At 39.4% G+C, this 27,514-nt stretch overlaps 1 protein-coding gene across 10 annotated transcripts; it reads left to right on the forward strand.

Moving 5' to 3' along the window:
- The first annotated feature begins 6,204 nt into the window (after window positions 1-6,204).
- Window positions 6,205-19,579, forward strand: Pglyrp3 (peptidoglycan recognition protein 3). 10 transcript variants are annotated; one of them, XM_087630892.1, is made up of 10 exons: window positions 6,205-6,288; window positions 6,372-6,589; window positions 8,399-8,507; window positions 10,349-10,550; window positions 12,660-12,778; window positions 13,423-13,575; window positions 14,807-15,005; window positions 17,236-17,354; window positions 18,015-18,215; window positions 19,258-19,579. In XM_087630892.1, exons 3-9 carry the CDS (start codon window positions 8,459-8,461, stop codon window positions 18,191-18,193), a joined length of 1,020 nt encoding a protein of 339 aa, XP_087487018.1. In that variant the 5' UTR covers window positions 6,205-6,288; window positions 6,372-6,589; window positions 8,399-8,458; the 3' UTR covers window positions 18,194-18,215; window positions 19,258-19,579.
- The last annotated feature ends 7,935 nt before the right edge of the window (window positions 19,580-27,514 follow it).

Below are 27,514 nucleotides of genomic sequence, written 5' to 3' on the forward strand. Positions count from 1 at the left end.
ATCATTTGATCTTTGACATAGGATCTAAAATCATCCAATGGAAAAAAGATAGCATTTTCAACAAATAGTGCTGGTTCAACTGGAAGTCAGCATGTAGAAGAATGCAAATCGATACATGCTTATAGCCCTCTACAAAGCTCAAGTTCAAGTGGATCAAGGCCCTCCACATGAAACCAGATACACTCAAACTAATAAAAGAAAAATTGGGGAAGAGCCTAGAGCACAAGGGCATTGGGGAAAACTTCCTCAAAACAACACCAATGGCTTATGTTCTAAGATGAAGAATCAACAAATGGGACTTCATAAAACTGCAAACCTTCTGTAAGGCAAAGGACATTGTCATTAGGACAAAATGGCAACCATCAGAGTGGGAAATGATCTTTACCAATTCTACATCTGATACAGGGCTAATATCCAATATATACAAACAAGTTAGACTCCAAAGAACCAAATAGCCCTATTTAAAAATGGGGTACAGATCTAAACAAAGTATTCTCAATTGAGAAATATCGAATGGCTGAGAAGTACCTAAAGAAATGGTCGATACCCTTAGTCATCAGGGTAATGCAAATCAAAACAACACTTAGATTCCTGGTCTCAAGGACTTTCAGGTGGGTCCAGTCAGGACACATCCTGCTACAGCATTTGCTTCATTCTTCCTACCCCCTACCCCTAAGGATATCTCAACGCCCATGTACAGCTTGAAGAAGTTATGGAGAAGTCGTTGCCCAATTCCCTGGACTTTGGGATGCTGGACGTGGTTATTCTAAAGTTGTTTTATGAGAAATTTAGAAATGATTGTAATTTAACAGGGAGGAATTAGGTAGATTGAGTTATAGAGTCGTAATCTTATTTGTTAACTAAGCTAAATTCATATCTTTGTTTTGATATAGAATTTATTTGTTAAAAGAGATTAAAAGTACAAGGTTTAGAGCCAGTCCTTCTATTGATGTCATTACAAACTTATGAATTGATTACCCATGTGAGTTAAGGGCCAAATAGCAAGCATAATACTGACTTTGTGAGAGAACTTTCAAGATATTATTCAGATATAAAGACAACAGACCAGATTGTCTTATATAGATAGATGGTTTTCAAAAACGTCAGAAATCCACAAAATTTGAGATTTAAAGTTATTTATCTTTTGTTGAGACATATCTCCTCCTAACAGTTACACTTTGGTGGATTTAATGAAGAATGTGAACACCTCTACCTCCAGGTGAGGCAATACTTTGTGACTAGGCAGCCACTAGACAAAACTGTCTGTTTCATCTGCAGACTATACTGTCCAGAAAAGGACAAATTATGCAGAATAGTTGACTGATAAACCCTGCCAAGACAGGGTGATCAGCCCTTCAATATCTGCATTTCTAGAGTCTGTCAGTTGATTTTGGGCCAGAAGGCTGAAGACTTGAACTCACATGTTGCTAACTGGGGACTGTGCTAGTGGAGATTTGTCTCTATAACCTCTCAGTTCTAGAAGTCATGTTAGGCTTCTTATGTGTGTAGATATTTGGGCATTCTCAGATTTCTGACGGGGTTGAAGACTGATTATAGTCTCATAGCCTATCAGGCTGTTTAACTCTGAAAATACATATTTTATTGGACAGTTATCAGGTAGTATACAAGCTAGCCAAGATATAATACAGATTTTAAGCCTTTCTTAAGCTGGAATGGATAACTAAATGTTCTGTTTAACTGATATAGTGTTGGACTGGGTGTTAGATATATTTTATGCTCTTAATTACGAAATGATAGTAGTTGTGCTCAGCTTATATTTGAGAGAAAAGTTTTTTTTTAATTATACAAAAAGGGTGAAATGTAGGATGATGTCACAGGTGAGGATAGAAGGAGGCCTGTCATTGGAAGAGAAGGAAGGATGGGCGGGAGAGAAGTTTGAAGGAAGAGGAGGAGAGTAGGGAAGAAAGGAGGAGACAGGGCAGAGGAAAGGTGCTGAGAAGCCATGGCAGTACAAGATGGCAGGTGATGTTAAGATTCTGCTCTGTGTATTTACAGGTTGTTATTAATGTTCTCAAGGGATGGATAGTACCAGGCATTGTATGTTTAAGTGGGCAATTATATCTTACCAATTGGATCTAAGATTATTGTGTTGTGTGTTCTTTTATGTGAGGGTTTGAGTGTAGGAACGTGTGCGGCTGGGATGTGTCCGCCAAGATAATCTAGCAGATATCTGGGCAACGCATTACAGAGCTAGCAGGGTAAAAGACACTGTTACTCTTTATTATTTTTATATTTTTACAACAACAGATTCCACCTCATACCAGTCAGAATGGCTAAGATTAAAAACTCAGGTGACAACAGGTGCTGGTGAGGATGTAGAGAAAGAAAAACACTTCTCCACTGCTCGTGGAATGGTAGACTGGTACAACTCTGGAAATCAGTCTGACGGTTCCTCATGAAATTGGACATAGGACTGACTACCTGAGGATCCAGCTATAGCACTCCTGGGCATACATTCAAAAGATGCTCCAACATATAATGAAGATAAATGTTCCACTATGTTCATAGCAGCCTTATTTATAATAGCCATAAGATGGAAACAACCCCGTTGACCTTCAACAGAGGAATGTATACAGAAAATGTGCTACATCTACACAATCGAGTATTACTCAGCTATTAAAAACAATGACTTCATGAAATTCATAAACAAAAGGATATAACTAGAAAATATCATCCTGAGTGATGCAATCCAATAACAATATATATACATATACATATATATACATATATATATATATATACATGGTATGCACTCACTGATAAGTGGCTATTAGCCCAAAAGCTCAGATTATCCAAGATACAATCCACAGATACATGAAGCTCAAGAAGAAGAATGACCAAAGTTCGATACCTCAGTCATTCTAAAAGGGGGATCAAAAATATTCATAAGAGATGTTTAGACAATTTTGGATCAGAGACTGAAGGAATGGCCATTCAGGGCCTGCCCCACCTGAGGATCCAGCCCATACACATAGAGCCACCAAACGCATTCAACATTGCTGTTGCCAAGAAGTGCATGCAGACAGGAGCCTTATATACCTGTCTCCTGAAAGCCTCTGCCAGAGCATGGCAAATATGGTGCCGAATGCTAGAAGCCAACTTTTGAACGAGAATGGAGTCCATTGGAGGAGTTAGAAAGGATTGAAGGAATTGAGGGGGTTTGCAACCCCATACGAACAACAATAACAACCAACTAGAGCTCCTAGTAAACCACCACCCAAAGATTACTCATGGACAAACCCATGACTCCTGCTGCATACATAGTAGAGGATAGCCTTGTTGGGCACCAATGTGAGGAGAAGACCTTGGTCCTGCCAAGTCTGGAATCCCCCAGGGTAGGGGAATGTCAGGGCAAGGTGTGAATGGGTCGGTGGGTGGGGGGAACACCCTCGTAGAAGAACGGGGAGGGTATTGCATAGGGCAGTTATTGGTGGGAAACCTGGAAATGGGATGACATTTGAATTGTAAATAAAAATATCCATCAAACAAACAAATATTAAAAAAAAAACTGGCTTGGGCGATTAACACCAGTAGTTTAAGAGCATAAAATTAAGTAAAGAGATACTATTGTTTCTTCCATTTTTGTTTTTTATTTGCTTTTTTTTCTAGAAATCAGCAGCTTCAGCCTTCAGCATAGTTAGAATGTTTAATGGCCAGAGATTATCAGTCTTCTGAACTACTTTCAACTCTGAGTCCTGCTTTAACTCATTCCAAGTTTTCCCAAAGCCAACAAAAGAAAGGGGAGCAATATATACCTTTCAAAAGTAAGTGTGAATATAAATCGTCTCAGCCCACTCACCAAAAATCTTAAACCAATAGAGTGACTAGAAAACAGAATCCTGTCTGACAGTGCAATCCTCACATGCCCTGCCCTCTCTCTGAATTCTTTCTCTCTCAGTGTTCTAACCTGATGAATTTCCTGCTGTCTTGCCTATGCCAAGTCCATACTCCTACCTGGAATCCTGTGCCAACCCAGCACATCATCCCCACATTTCTAGAGCAGTAAGACAAGTCAAACTAAGTTTTAATTTTATTCCTTTAAAAATTATATTAAACCCATTAACCTTATATAATAATGCAAGACAAAAGAATTGAAAAACTGCACAAAATGTAAGTCTTAAAATGTTATTTAAAGATTTTCTTTTTACCCAAATTGAATATTTCATATTGATGTGTCTAGAGCATCCTCAATATCAAATAAACATTATTACCAAAATTGTGATCATGGTGGTACCTTCAAGTAAAAAAAAAATCAATGTTTCTTTGAGAAACAGACAATTTCAAGAGTGGAGAAGTTACCATAGGAAGAGAAATATTTTATATATCAGGGAGCAATAAGGGCCTTATTGTGATTCTCAATCTTCCTAATGCTGCTATCCTTCAATACAGTTCTCATGATGTGGTGACCCTAACTATAAAATTATTTTTGTTGCTACTTCAAATCTAATTTTGCTATTATTATGAATCATAATGCAAATACATTTAAGACAGAGTTTTCCCATAAGGGGCATGACTCACAAGTTGAGAACTGCTGAATATAGCTGTCAAATATTTATCAAATTGTATTAAAAAGCAATTGGGAGATTTGTACTGTCTAGTTTGAGAACTTCAACACCTAATTTGAATGGAACAAGTCTCACATCAACAACAACATCTGTAAGTCTAAACTCATTAATTATAAAACATTTTGTTCATGATGACATAAAAACTAAAAGTGGACTCATTCAGAAAATGCTGGGAGACATTTGAATCCACTCCTTGAATTAAAGGCTTGAAAGTTAACAAGGAGGAAAACCCTGTTCTGCCTTTCCTATAAAAAGAATATAATCAAAAAAATGCTAGAGACACTTCCTCTAATAGAGTATTAAAATAAGTGCATTAAAAAGTAATGGTAACACTGATATATCACCACTCTGAAAGTGCTAATGAATGAAGGGATTGAGACTGCAGTAACACCACCACACCCAGCCCTGTAAAGTACTCTTTGCAGTTTCAGGGAACTTACCTGTTTTTCTATTGCAGAGTATTCATCTTCTGTGCAGTAGTTGCTCACTAACTATATGTTAGACAGATGAATATTGAATCCCAGGAGTCTAAGGAATGTAGTCCTTAGTATTTTGTATTTCCTTATTAGCATATCTAAAATGTCCTTTTGATTGGATGGGTTTCCCCTAAAAACCCCAAATTTTAACAGGCAAGTTGGTGCTAGGGAGGATGGAGTGGAGGTAGGGAAATGGCAGAAGGAAGCATACCTGTGAAATCAACAAGAGGCAGCATCCAACTACAAGCCCCTGCCATGGGTGAAACAGCTTTGTGAAACCCTCTCTACATGCACACACTTTCAGAGTTCTTGAAACTTCATGACAATTATGTAAATGTTGCCATTTCCATCTGGCAGCTGAGGAAACAGACCAGAAAAGAAAATAAGAGTGTCAAACATCATGTATCCTGTGAGTTCAGTGCCATGATGAGACCTTCACCTTTGCATATGTGATTTCAATTTTTTTTAAATATTATGCCATGACAAGCTTCCTCTAGATTTCAGATACCTTAAATGTGACCAGAAGTTAACACAGTTATTCATGGTACCCCTTATGCAAGTAAAGCTCAGAGTCATTCTGACAGAGGTAACAGTATACTCTAGTGACATCCAGTGTCAGTGGAAATGCTTTGTAAATGATATATTTCTTAACTGATGATGTACTTATAAGGATGAAGGGTATATAATTAATTTTAATTAACAGTCTTCTACTCAGATCCAAAATTGTGGAAAAACTATTGCCTTTCAAGTATAAGGTCTATAATTTCAGGCCACCCAAAGGGAGGGCTTCTTTTAAATGAAATATTTTTTGGTAAGGACTCATTTCTGCAAGTGCATACATTGAAACAACTGTCTTGATGTGTTTGTAGGCTAATTTGTGGTCACAAGAGAGGAAACATTTAAGCATAGAAGAAAGAAAAGCAAAAATAGAACATGCATATTATTACCTGATCAAATTAGGACCTGGTCCTAATTCCTGGACAGTAAGTATACATTTCATCTGTTTCAATCTCTATACCTAGAATATGCCATAGAGAACTAGTCTCTGTCTAGCTAGCAGTTTGTGGTCCTTCAAATCTATTTTCCTTTCTTTGTGGCAGACCCAGTTTGACAGGTCTTATTGAATGATGCTATTGGGCAGACACTCTAAAGGATGTGGCAATCCAGGTCTTCCCTAGGGAGGAGGAAACTCAGTTTATTTACAGGGTTTTCCCCAGGTTCTTACTGTAGGTCCCAGTCTTATTTCATTTGAATTCATCTCAGTGTATTTCAGCATCACTGAGCCTTAAACCCCCGTCTCTTTCATTAGGAAACCTCTCCCTGTCAGCTTCTCTTTGGGAAGCAGAGACTGAGAACCAGGGAAGGTGTGCCTTCTAGAGCTACAGAAAGCAAAGGCTGGAGGAGGAGACACCTGGTAGAGAAGAAGCAGGGACTGGAGGACAAGACTAAAGAAGAAAATCTGCACACAATCAGGGGAGAAAGGACTACAATCTACCCTGTTGGATTGGGACATCACAAAGTACTCAGGTATTTCTGAATGAGAATGTTTCCAAATACCCTTTTTTTTAAGAGGCTAAAGCCATACAGAACCACTTAAATGTGGTGAATGAATTTATCTTTATCCATCTTGTTTAAGCTGTCCTCCAAACTGAAAAGTTTTCCATCTGTCTAGATAAATTAGGAACTAGCACTCCTTTATCTTCTTTAATAGGCTGTTGGTTTTGGATTTGCCTCAACAGAACTTCTTCCTTGTCTTTCAAGCCTTGAAACATTCCCTACATTTTATTTTATGCATAGAGGATGCACAGCAATGCAAGCCAGGCTTCAGCCTGTGCTGTCAACTTGAAATTGGAAGTTGGGTAGTAGCAAGAAAGGCCACAAGTTCAGTGGCCTGCAAGATCTGGCCTATTTTCATCATTCACAGTTCAAGTATGTGATTTGACAAGGTCAAGGTATGGCTTGTGGCATTAATACTTACAGTTAGAGAAGCAGAAAAGTTACATGACCAGGATCCAAGTTTCCTCTTAAGCATGACTGACAATGTTTTAAAGTAGTTTTCAGAAGGCAGATCCTTTTCTGGGAGATGAGTTGGCAGGGCTCCCATCATGGGCAAGTTGGTTCTTGCCTTTCATTTTGCTAATGAAGAGGTTGAATTTCTCTCAGGTGTATATGAGTTGCATGACCCACTGTGATGTGCTCCTCTGGGGAAGGTTAGCTAAGGGAAAGTTTGCTGAATGAATGGGATCTTGTGTGTTATTTGATTATGTGTGTGCTTATTGATCTAGAAGCCTTTGCTCAGTTCTTAAGCTGTAATGTTAAAAATTTCTATCTGTTGGAATCAAGTGTAGTGTTCAAACAGCAGGTGATGACTATACCATTTCACTTCAACATTTCCTGCATTGTTTCTCAACTGAGGAAAGTTGGTGACTAAGTTCACACCCAAGGGAGTAGATATTTTATACTAAGTGTGAGTAAGTACTGCCTACAAAAGTAGAAAAGATTCTTGGAGCTGGGGAGAATCAAAATAACCCTGTACTTTACAGCTTAGTCCCTGCTGAGAATATCTACCAACAGAAGCAAAGGCAGAAATTCGGGTTTCTAGTAGAGGCTTTAGAATGTGACAGGTCTGGCTAAGAGGGGCAGTCTCTGACCACACTCATTGGGAATTTCGAATATATGAATTAATGCTTTCACAGGTCATGTTGAGGCTTCGTGAAGTGAATAAAGAGTCTTCACACATTATTTGAACCACAGAATGTGATCAGTGAATGGAAAGAACTGGTTGTTATCTTCACATTAGAGTAGTGGTTGATTGATCGTTCCTCAGTGATTTAGAATGCGGAACTTGAATCTATGGCTTTCTATACTTCTGATTGTCCAGTGGTGCCAGTGATAGAGCCCAAACCTGTCCCTCTTTATCATTTAGTGCTTCTTAGTATTTTCTCAGAAAAAAGAAGAGTCTTACAGGAATTTTGTCTTATAGGGAATTTTGTAAGAGGTAAATATAAACTGTAGTATGAGAAATGAATTTATACAGAAAGAATTTATACAAAGCCGTTACTACTACTACTGAAGGACTTTAGACATAGTTTCCTTTGCCCACTGTGAAAGGCTCAGTATCAGCTACCTCCACTGCAAAGAACCTGCAGAATGTGGGTGTGGAGGGGGCCTGCTAGATACAGATAATAGGATCTGCACATTATGGAACTGTCATCTCCAGATACCTGTGGGAAGCCTGGGCCATGTGCTGGTCCTCAGAAGTGAGCCAGGGAATAGAGAAACAAACAGGGTGCTATGCAGTTAGCATAGTCATTTTAACTGTCAGTGTTCTCCAAGGCCAGCTCCCTCCAGGACTGACTACCAGACTCCACGCTGGTGTCCTGGGACCATTTGAAGATGCTGTGCAGGCTTCTTGCCTTCTCTGCTCTGAGTCTTGTGGCCTGTGGTAAGTTTTTTTCTTCTTATCAAAAGTGCTTTTTTTGAGGTACACACAACTTTTTTCATTTAGCAAAAATGTTACCAATACTGTCTTTACTACAACATGTATAGATCTGAAACTTGTGGCACTGCTCGGGAATTGACCAATTTCCAGTACTGCCAGCTGTAGTGATCTTTTCAATCATGCACAAGTTAATATATGATTCTTATTTGATTTCATAAAATAAAGAATATACCAACCAACCACTTCTTGATATTGATATTAGACTAATTGATATTAGTGAATCAATTAGTTAATGTATTGATTACTTTTCTATAACAAAATATTGGAAAAAAGGTTTATTTTGGCTTGTAGTTCCATGATGTATGTTTGTATATATATATATATATATATATATATATATATATATATATATATATATATATATGCATGTGTGTACGTATACCAAAATGTTCAGAAAACGTGGTGGCAGAAACTTAAGGTATTTGGTCACTTTTTTCCACATCTGTAATGCAAAGAGTAGTGAATGCTGGTGCTCTACTTCCTCTTATTCATTCTGGTCCCCCAGCTAATGGAATGTGCTACCTAAATTAAGGGCAGATTTTTCCCAGTTTAACTAACCCAATCTGGATAATCCCTTATAGACAAGCTTAGAGCTTTGTCTCTTCAATGATTCTATATCTAGTCAGTTTGACTATAAAGGTTTAACACACTGTTCAAATAATGAACATGAGGTAATTTATATCTCTAATTATCTCACCATCTTGTCTTTGTCATTATTGTCACCATCACCACCACTACTATCATCATCATCATAGTTACACCCAGTACAAAGTTAACATTTATGAATAATAATCGTTAGTGAAATGCTGCTGCCTGTACAGTATCTCAATGTGTCTTATTATTTTACAAAGTGATTCAACAAGAAGAAAATATAAGTGAATTCTGTTGAATTAAATGGATTAGAGTTTGGTCATTCTGATGCTGAGCATATTTTCACATTTCTGTGATAACGTAATTATTTCTTGGCCTTCTACTCTTAAGTAGACATGCTACTAGATTGCATGAAATTAGTGCTGGAGAAACTCACAAATCAAAGAGTACGTAGTTAATCTTTTCATTTTGTGGATAAGGATACAAGGGACTGATGAGGAAGTAACTTGCCTATATGTGGAAATGAGTTGATACTAGGCCTCAGTCAGTTGGCTAGTTCTGCTTTGTATATGACTACTTTCTGGATGATGACTGTTCTTTATTTCCCAGGGTGCTGTGGGAAATATTGTCCCAGTATCCTGCACTAGTGAAACCTTAATTATATCCACTTTTGTTCAACCTACCCCCTAGCAGCACCAAAGCCTTCCCTCACCCATAATTAGAACAGCATTGCTTTCCCTGAGTTACATGCATAACTACCAACAGAAACGTGCATACCCATTAAGTAGCACAAACTAAGAAGATTGCCATTATCTGAACCAAACTTAACAGATGTATGAAACACATATTGTTCCTGGAGACAGAAATATATGAATCACTGTGCCTTCCACAGGACTCCATAGTTTAAATAAGATAATTTTCTCTAGGCTCTTTCTTGAGTCCTTCTATCCCATATTTCTTATGCTCCATTCCTAAAGATACAAAGAGGTTCATAATTTCAGCAGTTGCTCCTACAAAACAGGCAATGTAACAGAGAGAAGAGATTTGGATGAGTTCTGGTCCAGACTGAGCTATAGAGATGAAAATAGAAGGTTTTGGGTGGAAGCTCCTTTTAGGACTTCCATACACCATAGATAGGGGGTTAGTGATTTCAGTAGGGTCTTTTACATGCTGTTCTGTGGTCTCTCTTACAGGCAGTCCTACCATAGTTTCCCGAAAAGTGTGGGGAGCAAGTTCACTCACCTGCAGAGTCCCACTGAGCCTGCCTGTGCCCTACCTCATCATAGAGCAGGTTACCAGGATGCAATGCCAAGATCAGACCTCGTGCAGCCAGGTTTTGCGGGTTCTACACTCCCATTATGTCCACAACAAAGGCTGGTGTGATGTGGCTTTCAAGTAAGAGACTGGTGAGATCTCCAAAGCAAATGCTTAATGTTACTTCTTGAAGCATTCTCCTTGTTTTTCTTATTCCATAGCTTCTATTTTCAGAGCTTCATTTGTGCTGTGTTTGTGACAAAAGAGTGTTAGAAAAAAAGAACTAAAAAACAAATCCAGAACAATTTGGAGGCACAACTCTAAGCTCGGTATTCAAAGTTCTTTTACTCTGGAAGATCATGAAAGGACACACAGAAAGTTATGTACCAAGTGCTGCCAGGCCTGGAAACACCCAGCACGATAGATCACAAGGGTCTTCATTGCTATTACCCAACTGGTAGCAGTGTGGAAGAGAAGGGTTACTCTCTTCATTAACTAAAGGAAAATGCTACAGTCTATGGAATCCGAAAGTAGCACATGGCAAAGGGCATGGATTCAGAATTATGTCAAAACTGTGTGTTGATATAGCCCACTCTTATTTGCTTCTAGTCAGGGCTCAGTTGCATGAAGCATTTTCCCATATACTACCCTGAATGACCACTGGATATGACAAGGGGATGAGTGGGCATGGGGAATGATAAAGAAGAATCCCTGTGTTGATATGAGTGTGAGGCATAAAAGATTTTTACATTGTACAGTGAGTATATATTTAAGGGGTCTATTGAAGGTTTTTCTCATTAACCTCAAGAATAAGAAAGCTCACCATTATATGAAGAAGAAAGAGTAGACATGGGGAATTTAAAATGCAAATAGAAATAAGTTCTGAAATATCCAATCAAGGTCTCTGAAGAAATAACAGATGTACTACGGGGAACATCAAAAAGCAGAACAGTGATGGGCATGCTTCCAAAGGATCTCAGAAAAAAGGAAAAAGCCTGCCTTGGAGCAGGGGCATTACTTAACCTTGGAAATTGTTCTTTCTTTGTTGAGTTTTCTCTGAAATTCACGATCTAGTAGAAGGTTCTATATAGCAAGAGTCATGAAACATCATTTTCAAGGTTGGATTAAAAACTAGAGAGAGAGGCAGAATGGACAGAAATTTTTAAAAATAGTAGAATAAAAGAATTTAGACATGATTTGAAATTAAACAAAAATGAACAAAAAAACCTTTTGTGATTAAGAACCTGTGTGAATCTGTGTGAATAAACTCTTTATTTCAGGTTGCTTGTTTTAGAGAATACTCAAGTACTTGGTCTTATAGTTAAAGACAGAAACAAAAAATATGATATATTCAGCTGGGTGTAGGGATGAATAACTGTAATCACAACTCTTATGAATCTATAGCAGGAGGATTGCCATGACTTAAAGGCCAGCTTTATGCTCTGCAGTAAGTTCCAGGCAAGCCTCTTTAAAAGGCCAAGAAAATGTTTCAAAGCCTGCCCATCCCAAATAATAATAACAACATAATGAATTAACTAGCAGGCACTTGAAAAGATGGAATTAATTGTCCTTAGACACTGGAAAGTCACACATTCAAATTCCACTTTAAATAAAATGAGTACTTCTTAACTGAGAAACACATGTAATCTAAGGGGAATTTCATGTGAAAAACATAATCTAAGTCAAAACCAAAATTTACATATATTCCTATTTCTTTAGAAGGTCTAAAATTACCTGTTCCCCATTGTTATGTTATTCAAAGCTCATTCTTTTATGAGTCTCTAGGACCGCTTTAGGGAAATGAATTTTCTATTTTTATTAGATATTTTTTATTTATATTTCTAAGATTATCCCCCTTTCCATGTTTCCCATCCATAAACACCCTGTCCTATCTCCCCCTCCTCTTCTCCTATGAGGGTGCTCCCCCCAACCACCCACCCCTTCCTGCATCACTGATCTGAAATTCCCTTATACTAGGGGTTCCAGCTTTGGCAGGACCAAGGGCTTGTTCTCCCATTGGTGCCCAAAAAGCTACATATGCAGCTGGAGCCATGGGTCTGTCCATGTGTACTCTTTGGGTGGAGCTCTGGCTTTTCGATATTGTTGTCCTTATGGGGTCGCTCTTCAGCTCCTCTAGTCCTTTATCTAACTTCTCCAATGGGAACCCCTTTCAATGGTTCAATGGTTGACTGCTTGTTGAATTTTCTTCATACAAAGGTTTACCACTAAATCTTTATTTTTCCTTGGCAGCTTCCTGGTTGGGAATGATGGCAAGGTGTATGAAGGTGTCGGTTGGCATGTCCAAGGTTTGCACACTCAAGGCTACAATAATGTTTCCCTGGGCATTGCCTTCTTTGGCAGTAAGATAGGTAATGCTAATTTCCTCCAGACTCAGAAAGTGGCCCATCTGCTTCCTCTACTTGCTTTTGCCAATGCTTATATCTTTGTAACCTACACTGTATTTGTCATCCCTGATAATCACTGGTTCTGGAAATCCTTTCTGCTGTTGCACTCTATGACCTGCAGATTTTTCCTCCTCTATGGTCTATACTTGTTGATATGTTGCTGAAGCTGCCCCTTATATGGAGTTGATAGTTATGGCCAATGAAATCTGAAGTCATCTGCTACTAATCTATTAGTTGACAGAGGCACTTAAGCATGGATTATTTCTTCCTTTAGTATCTTTTATTGATAAAGACAGAGACTAGTAGGCAAAGCAAGGAATTTGAAGTAGTTTATATGCTCCTCCACCACCAATCAGAGCATAATAGAGGGCAGGGATGATGTTGAAGGTTAATTGGTCAATAACAAGGAAAAAATTAGTCCGGGTTTGGCACTTTGAAGAGATCCTAATTGTGGTTGCTTAGATTTCTGACCAAGCATTCTTTCTGCCTATCTTTTTGTTTCCTCTCTACTAGTCACTCAGGTTTGCTAGAGATTTGCCCTCACTGTGGGTGCTGTCCAGCATGCAGTTTCTTACTAACAGTTTTTATTTCATATTACTCCCATGAAGGAAGCAGCCCCAGTCCTGCTGCTCTATCAGCTACAGAGGACCTGATCTTCTTTGCCATCCTGAATGGCTACCTGTCACCCAAGTACATTCAGCCATTTCTTTTAAAAGAAGAAACCTGTTTGGTTCCTCAACACTCAGAGATACCCAAAAAAGGTCAGATTCTCAACCTAACATACCCAGCATTGCATTACCCCCCAAATATATTTGGGAGTGTTCTCCTGTTAGATTTCCAAGGGTTTCTTGGACCTGGAACATCTCACATGTGTCATAACTATGAAATTGGGAAAGTTAGAAAAGTATTTAATACTGGACAATGTCCCTATTAATTGGAGAAGTTAAGGAGACAGGTTTTCCCAGGGCTATCCAACTCACCAAAATGTTATTATCATTAGCCCATTCTTGCCATAAATAAGTGTACACTCATATTTTTACTGAGTCTACAAGAAACACTAAATCTTCAGACTTGCCATGTATCAGTTAAAAAAAAGACAAAACTCCTACCATCAAGGAACAGTCACTTCAGTGAGGAAAGTCAAAACATGAACAATATACAAGATACAAATGAAGTGTGTTAGACAGCATAGGTGAAAGACAGGAAAGTAAGAGGGAAAATGAGTAGATATATTTATATACTATGGGAAAACACACACACACACACACATACACACACACACACACACACACACACACACACACACACACACACACCTACCTTTCCAAAGCCAGCCAACCTTTTCCATGGTGCTAAGAAATTTGGAATTTATACTTAATACTGACATTATAATGGTTATGCTAAGGAATAGTGAAAATGGTGTGCTACTTTGGGAAAATGACCATTAAATTGAAACCAATAAAATGAATAATCACTTTCAGTATGTTGTTAGCTTTCTGCTAACACAGCCTTTTTCTCAGATCCAGTGATATTTTAAATTTCATTTTTTAATGTTATAAATTTCTACAAAAATGATTTTGCATTTGGGCTGGTATTTCATCAATAATGATAATTCTGTAACATTATGAGTTCTCTGTAGAATTCATATTTTCACACAAACTTGATAAGTTTAAAGAGTAAGCTGTTTTGTACATATTACCTTATTATGTGGCACACATACAAGCATATATCTATCTTGTATTTTGAAGAATATACAGCTGTGACTTTGCTTAGCCAGTCTGCTCCTTTCAGCTTTCATATTGGTTTCTGTGCCATTAAAACCCTCTGATCCAGGCAACTACCCTTTCCAGATTCCTGCTAGAAGTTCACATTAGAAGACATTAATATTGGCAGGACACAAGCATTTTGTGTGAACCAGCCTCTGGCTGTATGTTGTTTTCATGACAGTCCAAAGCAAATTCTCATCCACTTTGGTTTTTCACTTTGTTATAGCATGCCCCAATATCATACCACGGACTGCTTGGGAAGCCAGAGAGACACATTGCTCTCAGATGAACCTTCCAGCCAAATTTGTCATCATCATCCACACTGCTGGAGAAAGCTGCAATGAATCTGCAGACTGCTTGATTCGTGTGAGAGACACACAGTCCTTTCACATGGACAAACAAGATTTCTGTGACATTGCATATCAGTAAGTGGAAAATGACATGTTTCTTCAGAGCCATGGAGAGCAGAGCTGGTGGTGTTTTTACACAGGTGTCATACATTATTCTTGAAAGAATATGGATTGAGTAGAATTCAGGCCATAGCTTGGGCTACCTAACCACTCAGGCATGTTATGTTCTCCATTGTGAATGGGAACATTGCCATAATGAAATAATGAATAAGAAGCAACAAGAAAGCAAAACTATGAAACACAAGGAAGAGGTGTGCCTTCTTAGATAGCTTGTTCAAGTGAAAAGGGAAGAAGGTCCTACTTGTTTTCTCTGATGTTAGAATCTTGTTAGTCTTCTACTACACACCAAGCAGGGAATTTAATCTCTCTGCACTCTTTTGACTCATCTCTATAGTAGGGAAAACATTTTCTGTTTGAAGACAGGGAGTTAGATACAATATTCTCTTCTGGTTGCTTTCGTGCCAGGATTATATTCAAGAAACATTTTTAGTTTAGTTAAACAGAAAAAGATATGTAGAGGATTCCTTGTGTTTTTCACAGGTAGGACTTGGAGTTAGAAAGCAATAAACTTCAGTTGTTTATTAGGGATGTAACAAATGAACGTTGTGTCTAGTTTTGGATGCTTCTTCAATGTGCCACTAATGCTTTACCTGACTTTCCAGACCACTTAACATGTAGAAGAGAACCTGCTTCATTTTTCAGGACTTTTCATAGACTATTCTATAATCACAAGAGATAATAGGGACGTGTGTACAAATTTGGATAATACAAACTGGCAAACAGCAGCTGAGTTGATTCTTATTCCTCAACTTTTAAACCTGCCATTGAATTGTAGAGTTAGAAAAACAATAAGCAATAACAATGCAGAATGTTAAGCACAGTGATAGAATATCTGAGCGCAGATAAAATGAGTCCAGAAATCTTTTGAGAGGAGATAGGTTTCAGAGAAGTGTTAATGAAGAGGACTATCTTTCATGGCACATGATTAATGTATGTGTGGGTTGGGGGGGGAGTATTGGCAAAAGGAAGTGTTATAGTTAAAGAACTACACATTCAAAACCTTGAAATATGAACAGAGCATGAATCCTTGAGGAAATGAAACACAGCATACTCAAACCTAAAAGTGGATTTACAAAAGAAGGGTAATGAGAGTACAGGCTGCAAGAGCCTGACTACTATGTAGAATTAAGTAAAGCTAATGAAAACTAACTTTATGTGAAGGGGAACTGGGCACTGTGGAAAGCCACACCCTTTTAAAAGTTTTTTTTTACATCATTTATTTTATTTTATTTGTGTGAGTATTTTGCTTACAAGTGTATATGTATGCTACAAGCATACCTGATACCTGAGGAGGTCAGAAGAGGATGTTAGAGTCTTTGTAACTGGAGTTACAAATGGTTGTAAACTGATATGTGGGTGCTGGGAACTAAATCCATGTCCAATGTAAAAGCCCGAAATGTTCTCAAGAGTGGAGCCATCTCTCCAGCCTCCTGGGTATGATTTTAAGAGTGGATTGTAAGGAAGGAAGACCCCGGGCAGAGTACTGTTACAATGATCAAGTTGGAGTTGGACAGTGGCTGTTGGATGGAAGTAATAGAAGAATTTAAAAGCAATATGGGAGACACAATGGATGACTGGTGGGTAGTCATTGATTAGGGTTCTGATAGGGAAAATGGGGAATTTAAGATGCCTTATTTTCTACCTACAGAAAATGTAAGAATTTTTTTCCTAGACCTACTGTATTTTACAGAAAATAGTTGAAGTCGTGGGAGCTGATGATTGTTTAGCCTGGGTGAATATACTCAGTGGAAAGACAACAGCTAGACCAGGGTCCTAAGGATGAAGCATAGGGTTTTAAGAAGCACAGTAGTTCAGGGAAAGCAGGTGAGATGGCAATCACCTGAAAAAGAAAACTGTAAAGGAGAGAGACTGAGGAGGGCATTCTCTATGCAGCCTATGGAGGAGAACATTTCAGGACCAGAGTATCAATATTCAAAATACCCATTGCTCAGAAGGTTGAGGAGCTCCACAGTCATCTTGGCTGAGTTAGATTCAGTACTGGGGATGAATGCAAAGTGCAAAGCTGTGTTTTGGCTTTTCATTTCTGCATTTCTATACACTGGGACATGTGGGATACCTGGACAGTATGTGATAAATGGATGAAAGAATGGTTTTAGGATTAGAGTGGTTGAAGCAAATTGTGCTCCTCAAACTTACTTCTCTGTTTTCCTTTACTAAACCCTAGCTTCCTAGTGGGTCAAGATGGTGTAGTATATGAAGGAGTTGGCTGGACTATTGAAGGCTCTCACACCTATGGATACAATGATATTGCTCTTGGAATTGCCTTTATGGGAAACTTTGTAGGTAAGACATCAGTAGGGCAGAGAATTCTGTCTAATGAAGAACCATGTGGAATACTCAGGAAGCATAGGAAAAATGGAGGCAGTATTGTGACATTGGAAGTACATGGTAGGTCAGCAGAATATTTTAGATTTAAAGAAAATTCTCAGTAAAGAATGACTGCTACTAGGAGCATATCCCAAATAGAATATTTGCCCCCAATTCATCTACATCAGTCCAAAACTCCATTTCACCTTCTGTCTATATTCAAGGTAAGCATGGAGCAACAAAGAAAAAAAGGAGTGCATTTGAAAACTTGATATTCTATTTGAGAAATATATGCCCTTCCTTACTAACAATAGCGATAATGTAGGAATGTATCATTGCCTGTGATGACATAGCATAAAAAAATCCAGTGTACTATACATTCTGCATACACTGAGAATTTATGCTATGTTAAATGTTCTATTCCAGGGCAGTTTTTAATTTTCTAAAGAAATTTTGGCCAGATGGAATCAGAAAACACAGCTGTTTGGGCTTTATTTTGTGCCTAATTAATTGTTGGCTATGGTGATTGTGGCAAAGCATAAGATGAGAGATGGGAAGAATGGAATCTAGGTACTTGTCACTGTTATAGCCAAGCAGCTTTGAGATCTTAATGGAATCAGTAAATGTGTTTTACAGAAAAGCCTCCAAATGAAGCTTCACTGGAGGCAGCCCAGAGCCTGATCCAGTGTGCTGTGGCCATGGGGTACCTGGCCTCCAACTACCTGCTAATGGGCCACAGTGATGTGTCCAACATCCTGTCCCCTGGACAAGCACTATACAACATCATCAAGACATGGCCTCACTTCAAGCACTGAAAAAGACCCCAGTGCCATCTAAGTATGCTCTTTCTCCTGGTGGGAATCTGTCTTTATCTCTCATCTTGGCTCGCACCTCTGTTCCCTCCTTTATTTAATGTTTCACTTAGTTACCCTCTCTTGTGCAGCAATTACAGAGTCTTCTCTTATCGATATCCTTCACGGTCTCCTGGGAGACAATATCAGTAACCTACTCAGAGACTCAATCTGACTGTGGTGACTTATCTGTAATGGATTCTCTGTCTCCAGTCATCTGTGCCTTGTCCAAGAGTGCACTGAGGACCAACCATGCATGGCAGACCTGTGTTCGCAGGTACTGTACAGTGTCTATGGTCCACCTGTGCATGGCTGGGCCTTGCTGAGCTGAGAGAAAGAGAATCCAAAGCCCTTCTGTTCTTTTGACCCCCATCTCCACCAGCTTCTCCTTATCAGAGGGAAGAACATTTTATCATTATACAGGAGACAGAACTCCCCAACACCTGCCTTTGGTGATGCTGTGATTGGGTTTTTGCCTTTAGAGTTTTTTTATATCTCTTACAACCTCACATTTCTTTTCACAGACAACTTCCTTTGAATGTCATTAGATTGACTCTGTTCATTTGTAACTTTCCCTAATGCATCACAAAAATGTAATCAGGAGAAAATTGTCTAGTGGGTAAGACATAGAGATGTATCAGCCACTCCTGATTTACACAGCAGGGATAGATAGAATGCAAACCTCTTAGACCTTTCTGTCAGAGATTCTGTTTTTCTGTGTGGAGAGAGGCTGAGTACAGACTCCCCAGCAAAGGTGAATTTAACACCTCTCATACAGGAAGTGGTCACAGTAGTAGTCATAAACCACTAAGAAATAGTCTCACCCAAAGACACCTGTCAGGTTTTGAATGAACCTCTTGATAGTCATGTATTAGAAACATTAGTCCCTGATAATCAGTAGTGTTGAAAGATGGACCTTTTTAGATGTAATTAATCATTAACGTTGTTGCTGTAAGAGTGAGTTTGTTAACAAAATGCGTGTGCTCCCCCATATGAATACTCTCTTGTGCTTTCCCACTCTGCCACAGGATGATACAGCACGAAGGCCTTGGCCTGATGATGACCTTGAACTTCCCAGAGTTCAGACTACAGAAAATAAATCTTTGTTCACTATGAATAACCCAGTCTCAAGTATCTGTTAATGTCTCAAATATTCTGTTAAAGGAGCATGCCTCAAGGAGAGAGGGTATGCTTAATCCTGATGGAATTTGATGCTCCAGGGCAGGCTGAAACCTAATGGGGGTTTCCTCTTCTTTCAACAAGTAGGGAGGGATATGGTGAGGACAGGACTGGGAGGAGAAGAGGGAGGGGGTCTGCTACCAGGATATAAAGTGAATAAATTAATTAATGAAAAAAGAAGCATATGACTAAGTCATCAATATTGATTTATTGGTTTTTCTTACTATCCGTCAAAGTAGAGCTCCCTTCTCTTTCAGTTAGTCACCACTTCCAGGCCTCAGAGAGTCATTGGCTTTGGAGGTGAATTAGTGAGTCCCCCGTCTCTGACAGCTCTCACAGAGGCTCCTTCCGTAGGCTTGCATGGTCTAGATTGCTGTTTACTCCAAACTATCCACCTTTAAGGATATATAATTTATGCTTTAACTAAACTCAGAGCACTCAGCTGGCAAGTGCTTTTTTAAGGACAGTTCTGAGGCAGCCTATTGCAAGCAATTTGGCTCTTTTGTCTTTTTATTGAGAAATACTTCCTTGTGCCCCATCCATCACTTAGGGGTATAGTAGCATTGGCCTCCAATGTCTGATATGAGAGCTAAATGAGTGAATGTGAGCAGGGATTTTAGAACTTACTCTTGCCATTTAATCTGTGTTCAGCTGAGACCCACACCGTCCTGTCATCATTGTCTGTAGTGTGCTTGCCCCTATTACTCCTGTTTGACTCTCAGAGGAAGGATGGTACTTTCTTTTTGTTGTTGTTTTGTTTTGTTTTGTTTTGTTTTTTCCATCTTTATTAAATTGGGTATTTCTTATTTACATTTCAAATGTTATTCCCTTTCACGGTTTCCAGGCAAACATCCCCCTAACCCCTCTACCTCCCCTTCTATATGGGTGTTCCCTTCCCCATCCTCCCACCATACTGCCCTAAGTGCCAACTTCAGCCACATGGGGGAATACTACGTTGGCTTCAAAGTTTGGGGCGAGCAAGAAGGAGCCAGGTACACCCACAGAATGCTGGTCTGAAGGAGCTTATGGTGAAGGAGTGCTGACATATCCCTCCAGACTGTAGGCCTCTGGGAGGACCTGGTTCCTGAGCTCATTGACATGGTTATTTTCTACAGTTTAAACTAGAAGTAGAGGGAAGGCTAGGTTTCTTTAAGTTACAGAAAAGGGAACAATACAAGGGCAAAGTGCCTATTTTATGTAAGATTGAACAAGCAGGTTTATGGCTTGTTTTTCATCGTCCAGTGAATTCATAAAAGAAGTACTCTGGTTTTGGGGTGAGGCATGATTCTCATCCCCTGGTGCAAAGTCTACTGTGGCCTCTTTCTGACTGAGTAAAACCCCACAGCCCCATCTTCTCATCCCTACTGCCTGCCTCTGTTCTCATCCACCATCGTGATGCCTCCAGTTCCTCTTGCTTTTAAAGGTACTTTCTGAAGGTTAGCTTTTCAAGAACGTTCCCTTCCTGGTGCTTTCACAGGCCTCTTGGTGGCTTATCCCTCTTCTGTTCCCCTCACAATCCTGGCCTCCCTGGGAGCTGTACCTGCTCTTTGTAGAAATATCTTCAGAGCTCCACCCAGGACCAGGTGCATTATTGTCACCAACTAAGCATCTGTGGAATGAAGAATGGTTGGGGCTATCAGGAGGAGGGTGGTAGATTCCCAATCATCTAGGCTTATATGCTTGCTGCAGAGTGGAAAATCCCAGCATTTTTTCTGACTCAGCCCATCCCACTTGCTGTGATTTCCAGATTCATTACAAGTTAACTCTCATTCCTAGGCCACTCATTATCTCCACCTTGTGGTAGCATTCTCACCGATTGTGAGATCTGGGAAGTTATTCTCCAGGATCTATATTGTATCCCACCCTGAAGTCTGTGGCCTTACTATGAGGAGGGTGTCAAGCCTGGAGAGCACATGACCTGCTGCTGCTGTCTTGTGTGAAGCCCCTTCCTCCTGATGTGCCTCCCCTCAGGCTTCCATGCTCCTCCTTGTCCCTTGGTCTGTCCTATCTACACTTCTGCATCTTTCCCTCCACTGTTTCTATCTTTGCTCATCTCCCTCCCACATCTTCACCACATCTCTGCCTCTCAGTGCATCTCATTTTCTATCTCCGTGTGCCCTTCTGCTCACTGCCTTTGCCTTTTCTCTAGAATTATTCTAGAATGAGCAAGGAACAATACGGTGGGAATGCATGATGGCATCAAATTTTAGTTAGAGATATTCAGAGATCATTTCCATTCTGAAAAATCACCTGTGCTGTTGCCCTGAGGCTACCACAGACCACAGAGAGTGGGAGGAGAAGGGCAGAAGGCCAGGTGTGTGGTGATTCTAAAGAAGCTGTATGTTTTTCAGGAGCTTAGAGGCAGGCATAGCTGGTCTAGGTGTGTTTCTAGTCCAGCAGGTTCTGCAAGGCAGATCTGAAAAGGGCTGGGACTTCCAGTTGGTCTTTGAAAGGAGAGAAGGCAATAATTACATGAAAGGAGTGGTGGGAGGGAGAGCAATTCCTAGGAGGTGTGGTATGATCTTTTGGAGGTCTTTTTACAGTAGACTGAGGTAAGAAGTTTCCCCTAGGCTGGGAGCTGGGGGCTCTCATCAGGGAAGCTGGGATCCTGTTGACCTAAGTGATAAAGCTATTTTAGGAAGAATGCTTACTACTGACCTTCACAGGCTCAGCTTGCATCCAATTCTACAAGTCTCAATGTTAAGGTCACCAAATTAAGATTGACTCCCATTGTCCTTCATTGGCACAATGTTTTTTATTCCTTCCCTCTTTTCCTGTGCCCATCACTTCCCCACTAGATTATAAACTTCTGGGACCATGTTAAGCCATGTTCTTTCCCTAGTCTGCCCCACAGTAGGGCTTACTTCAGACTTGCTACATCAGATCTTGTTAACGAGCTGCTATTCTTCCTTGATCTGCCTTGAAATCAGGTGGCAAAGTACAGTTGTTTTCTCTGAGTCTGTATTTGTTAAGGCCTTTTGGGCAGATGTAAAGAAGGGCCCTCCTGTGAAAGAATAAAAAGATCCAAGGGAACTTGAGCCAGGGTTAAAGTGAAGTGTAGATATCTACAAAAGAGAATTACCTGGGAGTGACTGAGGGCCTTCTGTCATTTGATTGTCCCCTCCATGAGCATGCTCTGTACTGGGTGCATGCCATATGTGATTTTGTTTAATCCCCAGATCTGCAGAGAAGTAGTTAGCTTCCTGTTACACTGGAGGAAATAGAATAGGTTTGGTGGGATCAAGTCACTTTCTTAAGGTCACACAACAAATACATGTAAATGTTGAATTGGGTCACTATTCGTTTCCTATACCAACTGTCTTCTGGATGCTCTCAAGCCTTTATAGCCAGTGACAAATAGTAGTGGTGCCTGCCAGAGTTAACTAAATTCTAATTTTCCCTTGAACAAACAATGTGCTTCAGTTGATGTTACATGTGAAACCCTAAGTCAGTGGTGTAGCTTTGGGTTCATCTCCTACTTCTTCTTCTCCTCCTCCACCTCTTCCTCTGACTCTGACTCTTCCTCAACTTTTGCAATGCCTCCCAGGACTGCCTTACTTGTCTAACCACTATATCATACCATCAGCCCCCAATTTATCAAAGATGCTATTATCCCACCTCTCACCCCATCATGCCTGACAGGCCTATTTGTCAGCCTCACTGAAGGACTCTGGTTTGTCTTGATTTAGAGTCCACTCAAATCTGTTGAAATCCTTTTGAATTCTGGCTCTGTAATTCTTCTGTCATTGCTCACTTCTTTATCCTTAGATCATCATCCACCCATCAAATGTTTGTGTGTATTAGACAACCTGCCCAGGGCACTTTTATGCAGCTTGCCCAATCTGACCTACAGAAGAATACTACTATGAACAGGAGGATAATATTGTCTCCATTTTACAGTCAAAAAACCGATTCAACTGGAGTCCAGTGATATTTCTTTGCTATTATTTTTGGGGGCTGCAGAGATCTACTTCCAACAGTCCATAATTCCTAAAAGCATCTCATATATTCCAGGTAGGCTTCAAATTCACTGTATAACCAAAGATGCCCTTGAATTCTGGATTCCTCTGCCTCTATCCACTTAGTATGCCACCATGCCTGTCTTGATTCTATTTCTTCTGTCAGTCATAAAGGTACTGAATAAGTACTACCCATCTTCCAAGCTTTGTAAGTCTATGACTGCTGGGTGGAAAGGATTTGGGGTTAAAATCCAAGTGCATGAAATGTGCTGAGTGCTAAGCTATTGCTATTTAGCAGTCCACTTCTGTTAGTGAGAACCCCTAGTCATCACTAGTATTCTGATGATGGTAAAAAATTATATTTATTTTTGGCTAGAAGGCAAGGATATCCCTTAACTCTCATCCTTTTTCAAAGAATTTACTTTATTCTTGTGAGTGCTTTGCTGGCTTCTATAGTTATGCACCACATCTATTCATGATATCAGTAGAAGCTGGAAGAGGGTATTAGGTCTGCTGGAACTGGATTAACGCCATTCACCATGCCCCCTTGTTCTTAGATAGTTTTCATGCGCGGTGAATTTCACATTTCCAGAGTTATTTTTCTGGTATTATGGCAAGTTCACCCAGTGGTGCTTTCCTTATCCCTTTACTTCATAATCCATGGACTTCTGGTGATTTAGGAAATGTAATGTTTGATATTATTCACAGTCACAGAAGTTTTTGGTTTATATTGTAGATGTAGGGGCTGAAGAGCTGGCTGTATCTATTCTACAAACACAGCCTTCTGAGACTTGTCCTTATCACACACATAAAAATCAGCACAGGATTTCTGTAAAATCAGTGCAATGGCATAGGGACAGGTAGATACCTTGTCACTGACCAACCACCCAAGCAATCTATGAATTCCACATTTAGTAAGAGTTCAAGTATCAAATAATAAAGTAGATAATTATGAAGAAAGACTCTTGACATCAACCTCTGACCTCTGAAACCACACATGTGCACATATACCTGCACACATATATAGAAACACCCACGTGAACATGAAGACACACTACACACACAAAAGATTTTATTTACAATGAAGTCAAGGGTGTTTACCATCTTAATTTGTTACCTTGTCAAATTTGGGATATAATGAATCTCTCTGGATTGATATTTAAAAGAAATAGAGAAACTTAAAACATAACAAAGGAGTTTAAGAATAAAATATTTATATATTCTTGAGGTGGGTAACTAAGGAGGACAACATTGCCTTCCCTAGAGAAACAATGAACTGGGGTGGAGGGTCTCAGGAGTCCTCTTCTCTCAGGAGACCTATTCATGGACTGTGGACATTAAGACCTTTACAATATTGACTGGATTTTACTGTCTGCAATATTCTTGCACTCTCATTTACTCACATGGCTGATTTATACTCATCCTTCAATGTTTAATATGAATTTCATGTCCAAGCTTTTCCCCATATGTTTATTCAGAAACTTGTTCCTTTTCAGTAGAGGTTCACATTGAATTGTATCTTTAATTCTGTGGGGTTTATATCTGACATCATTACTAGAAATTTAGAAATTTCCCAAAGTTTCCAGGAAACTCAGTAGAGACTTGTGGAGTAAGTGAATTTTTCAGCATCTTCTATAATAGAGATAATTTCCCCTGACTGAGAAGCTTTGGAGTTTAGAGTTCTTGTCCTGGCTCACTAACAGTGGTGCTAAAGAACTGAGCTGGCTCAGTGGGGTTTGGAGGATGGAAGCGGAGAAGGAGAACCTTGGCAGATGTCACCTCTAACTACCAGTAGGTGACTTCCTGCCTTTGATGGATGAAAAGGCTATATCCAAATGGGACAAGATGAACCATAGCAGGTACAGACCTGAAGGTCAATTATTACAGGTATAGGTGTGGTGCTGGCATCCTGGAGCTTACAGCTTGTGGTGCTCTGACATTAGTACACTGTAGTGCTGGTACCATGGCAGCGGATTCTGAGATTTCATAGTCAGAGATTCCAAACCAGGTTTCCTGCCAGCTCCATTGATGCCTTTGAACAAGTTGCTTTCTCTGGGTCACTATTCCAGCCTCTGCCTTTACGTAGCTCTCTCAGTGAGTCACCTTTGTTTTGTTCCCAAACCTCCTGTTTAGCCTCCTCTTGCAAGCAGTGATAAGGAATCAGGCCTCCACAAGTTCAGCTCAGCAATACAATGAAAGGTAAACCAATACATGAATGTTGTCAGCAAAGACTAGCAAGGGGGAGCAAGGGAAACCAATCCTCTAGCTCCCCCTGTCTATGATGTCATATTTACATTCCTTCTAAACATTACACATCTTTTCATGTGTTATATGTCCTTTCACCTGTGTCTGCTTTAGCAAAACTTGCTTTCATGGGTTTGCTTTAGCAAAACATTCTTTCACGTGTGTGACCAGTGAAATACATTTGAAAAAGCTGACTTACCAAAGGAACCAGAATTTTCCACTTTATGTTTGTTTGCTTTTAATCTTACATCCTTTTTCTGTTCTGGAGTCCCATTATGAATACCATATTATATGTAATTGTGGTGTCTCTAGAGGCTCTTCTATCTATTAAAGTTCTCTCAGAGAGCCTATGTATTTGACAACCTTAACAATGTGTCACAAGTACTTGCCAGGTATTTTGCAAAATGACGAATCATGTGACTTGTCTGATTTAGTTCTAGCATGTGCAGCAGTATTAGAATCATCCACCTGAGGCAAACTGACTTAAAGAAGGCAACATGCTCACATTCAATATGCATTGCCTCAATTTTAGAGACTGCTAATGGTTGAATTATTAGACTACCACCTTTCCCTTCAACGTTTTCAATTAATTTGCTGTACACATGTGCAATATAACTAACATTTTAAAATCATATTTAGATATGGGAAGATGCCTCCATGATTAAGAGCACTAGCTGCTTTGCCAAAGGATCCAGTTCAATTTCCAGCACCCACATGGCAGCTTAAACTGTAAGTTCAGTTCCAGAGTTCTTATGTTCTCTGGCCTCTGTGGGAACAAACCACATACATACGCAGACTAATATGCAAACAAAATACTCATATGCATTAAAAATCATGCCCTACATTCCATCTTCAAATTATTCCTTCATTCTAAATAATATTAAAATGTGCATGCACTAAAGGCCACTTGAAGTTTTGTGCAGGTCAATGGCCTTTGGTAAATCCAGTGGCATGCATTCACAACTCTAATATCATGCACAGCAGTTTCATTTCCTGAGAACCTCCCCTGCTTTACCTATTCAAACCTGGCCACACATTGAAACCAGGAAATTTTTTATTATTACAATATTATTATTTTGCTATCATATAGTTTTTCCTTTTCAGGAATGTCATATTATTGGAATTAAACAGTTATTAGCCCTTTAAGATTTACTTCTTTTACTGGCAAGACCAGCAAGTGCTCTTAACTATTCAGTCATTCTCTAGCCCTACATCGAGGTTCTCACAATTATAAATAAAACTGTTCTAAATATTATATGAGTTTTCCGTATGCACATAGCATTCAATTTTTATCTGGGTCCCTAGGAACATAAGTGCTGAATTATATGCATAATGCTTTACTTCTATAAGGAATTGCCATCTGACTTCCTGAAGACACATTTTGTTTCTACCAACAATGGGTGAAGGATTTCATTTTTTTTTCATCTCCATCAGCAGTTGGTATTGTCAGTCTTTTGAGTTTAGCTGTTCTAAAAGATGAATAGTGGGATGTCACTGCTGCTTTAGTTTGAAATTTTTTAATGATAAATGTTTAATGTGTTTTAGTCTGTATATGTATGTGTATGCTTGTTGAGCTTTGGTCTATTGCTATATATTGTAATGCTAAATTCTGTACCAGAAGGTCTAGGTCTACAAGTGAATTTTTATGTTTACAAACTTTTGTTGTGCAAACCTTGCTTCTTATCTTAAAACTATTGATTAAATAAAAGTGGCTACAGCCAATTACTGGAAGGATTAGAGGTATATAGATTTTTGAGTTACCTGGTTGGGGTGGAGAAGAAAAGGGGACGAGGAACACGGAAAAGAGAGATGTGTCATGAGACCATGGGCCAGAGAAACAGCAAGTATTTGGGAAATGCCACTGAGGAGTTACGTCAGAAGTTAGAAAAGTAGATTAGGGAGT

Source organism: Rattus norvegicus, chromosome 2, assembly GCF_021556685.1.
Source record: "Rattus norvegicus strain SHRSP/BbbUtx chromosome 2, alternate assembly SHRSP_T2T, whole genome shotgun sequence".
NCBI classification, from domain to species: Eukaryota; Metazoa; Chordata; class Mammalia; order Rodentia; family Muridae; genus Rattus; species Rattus norvegicus.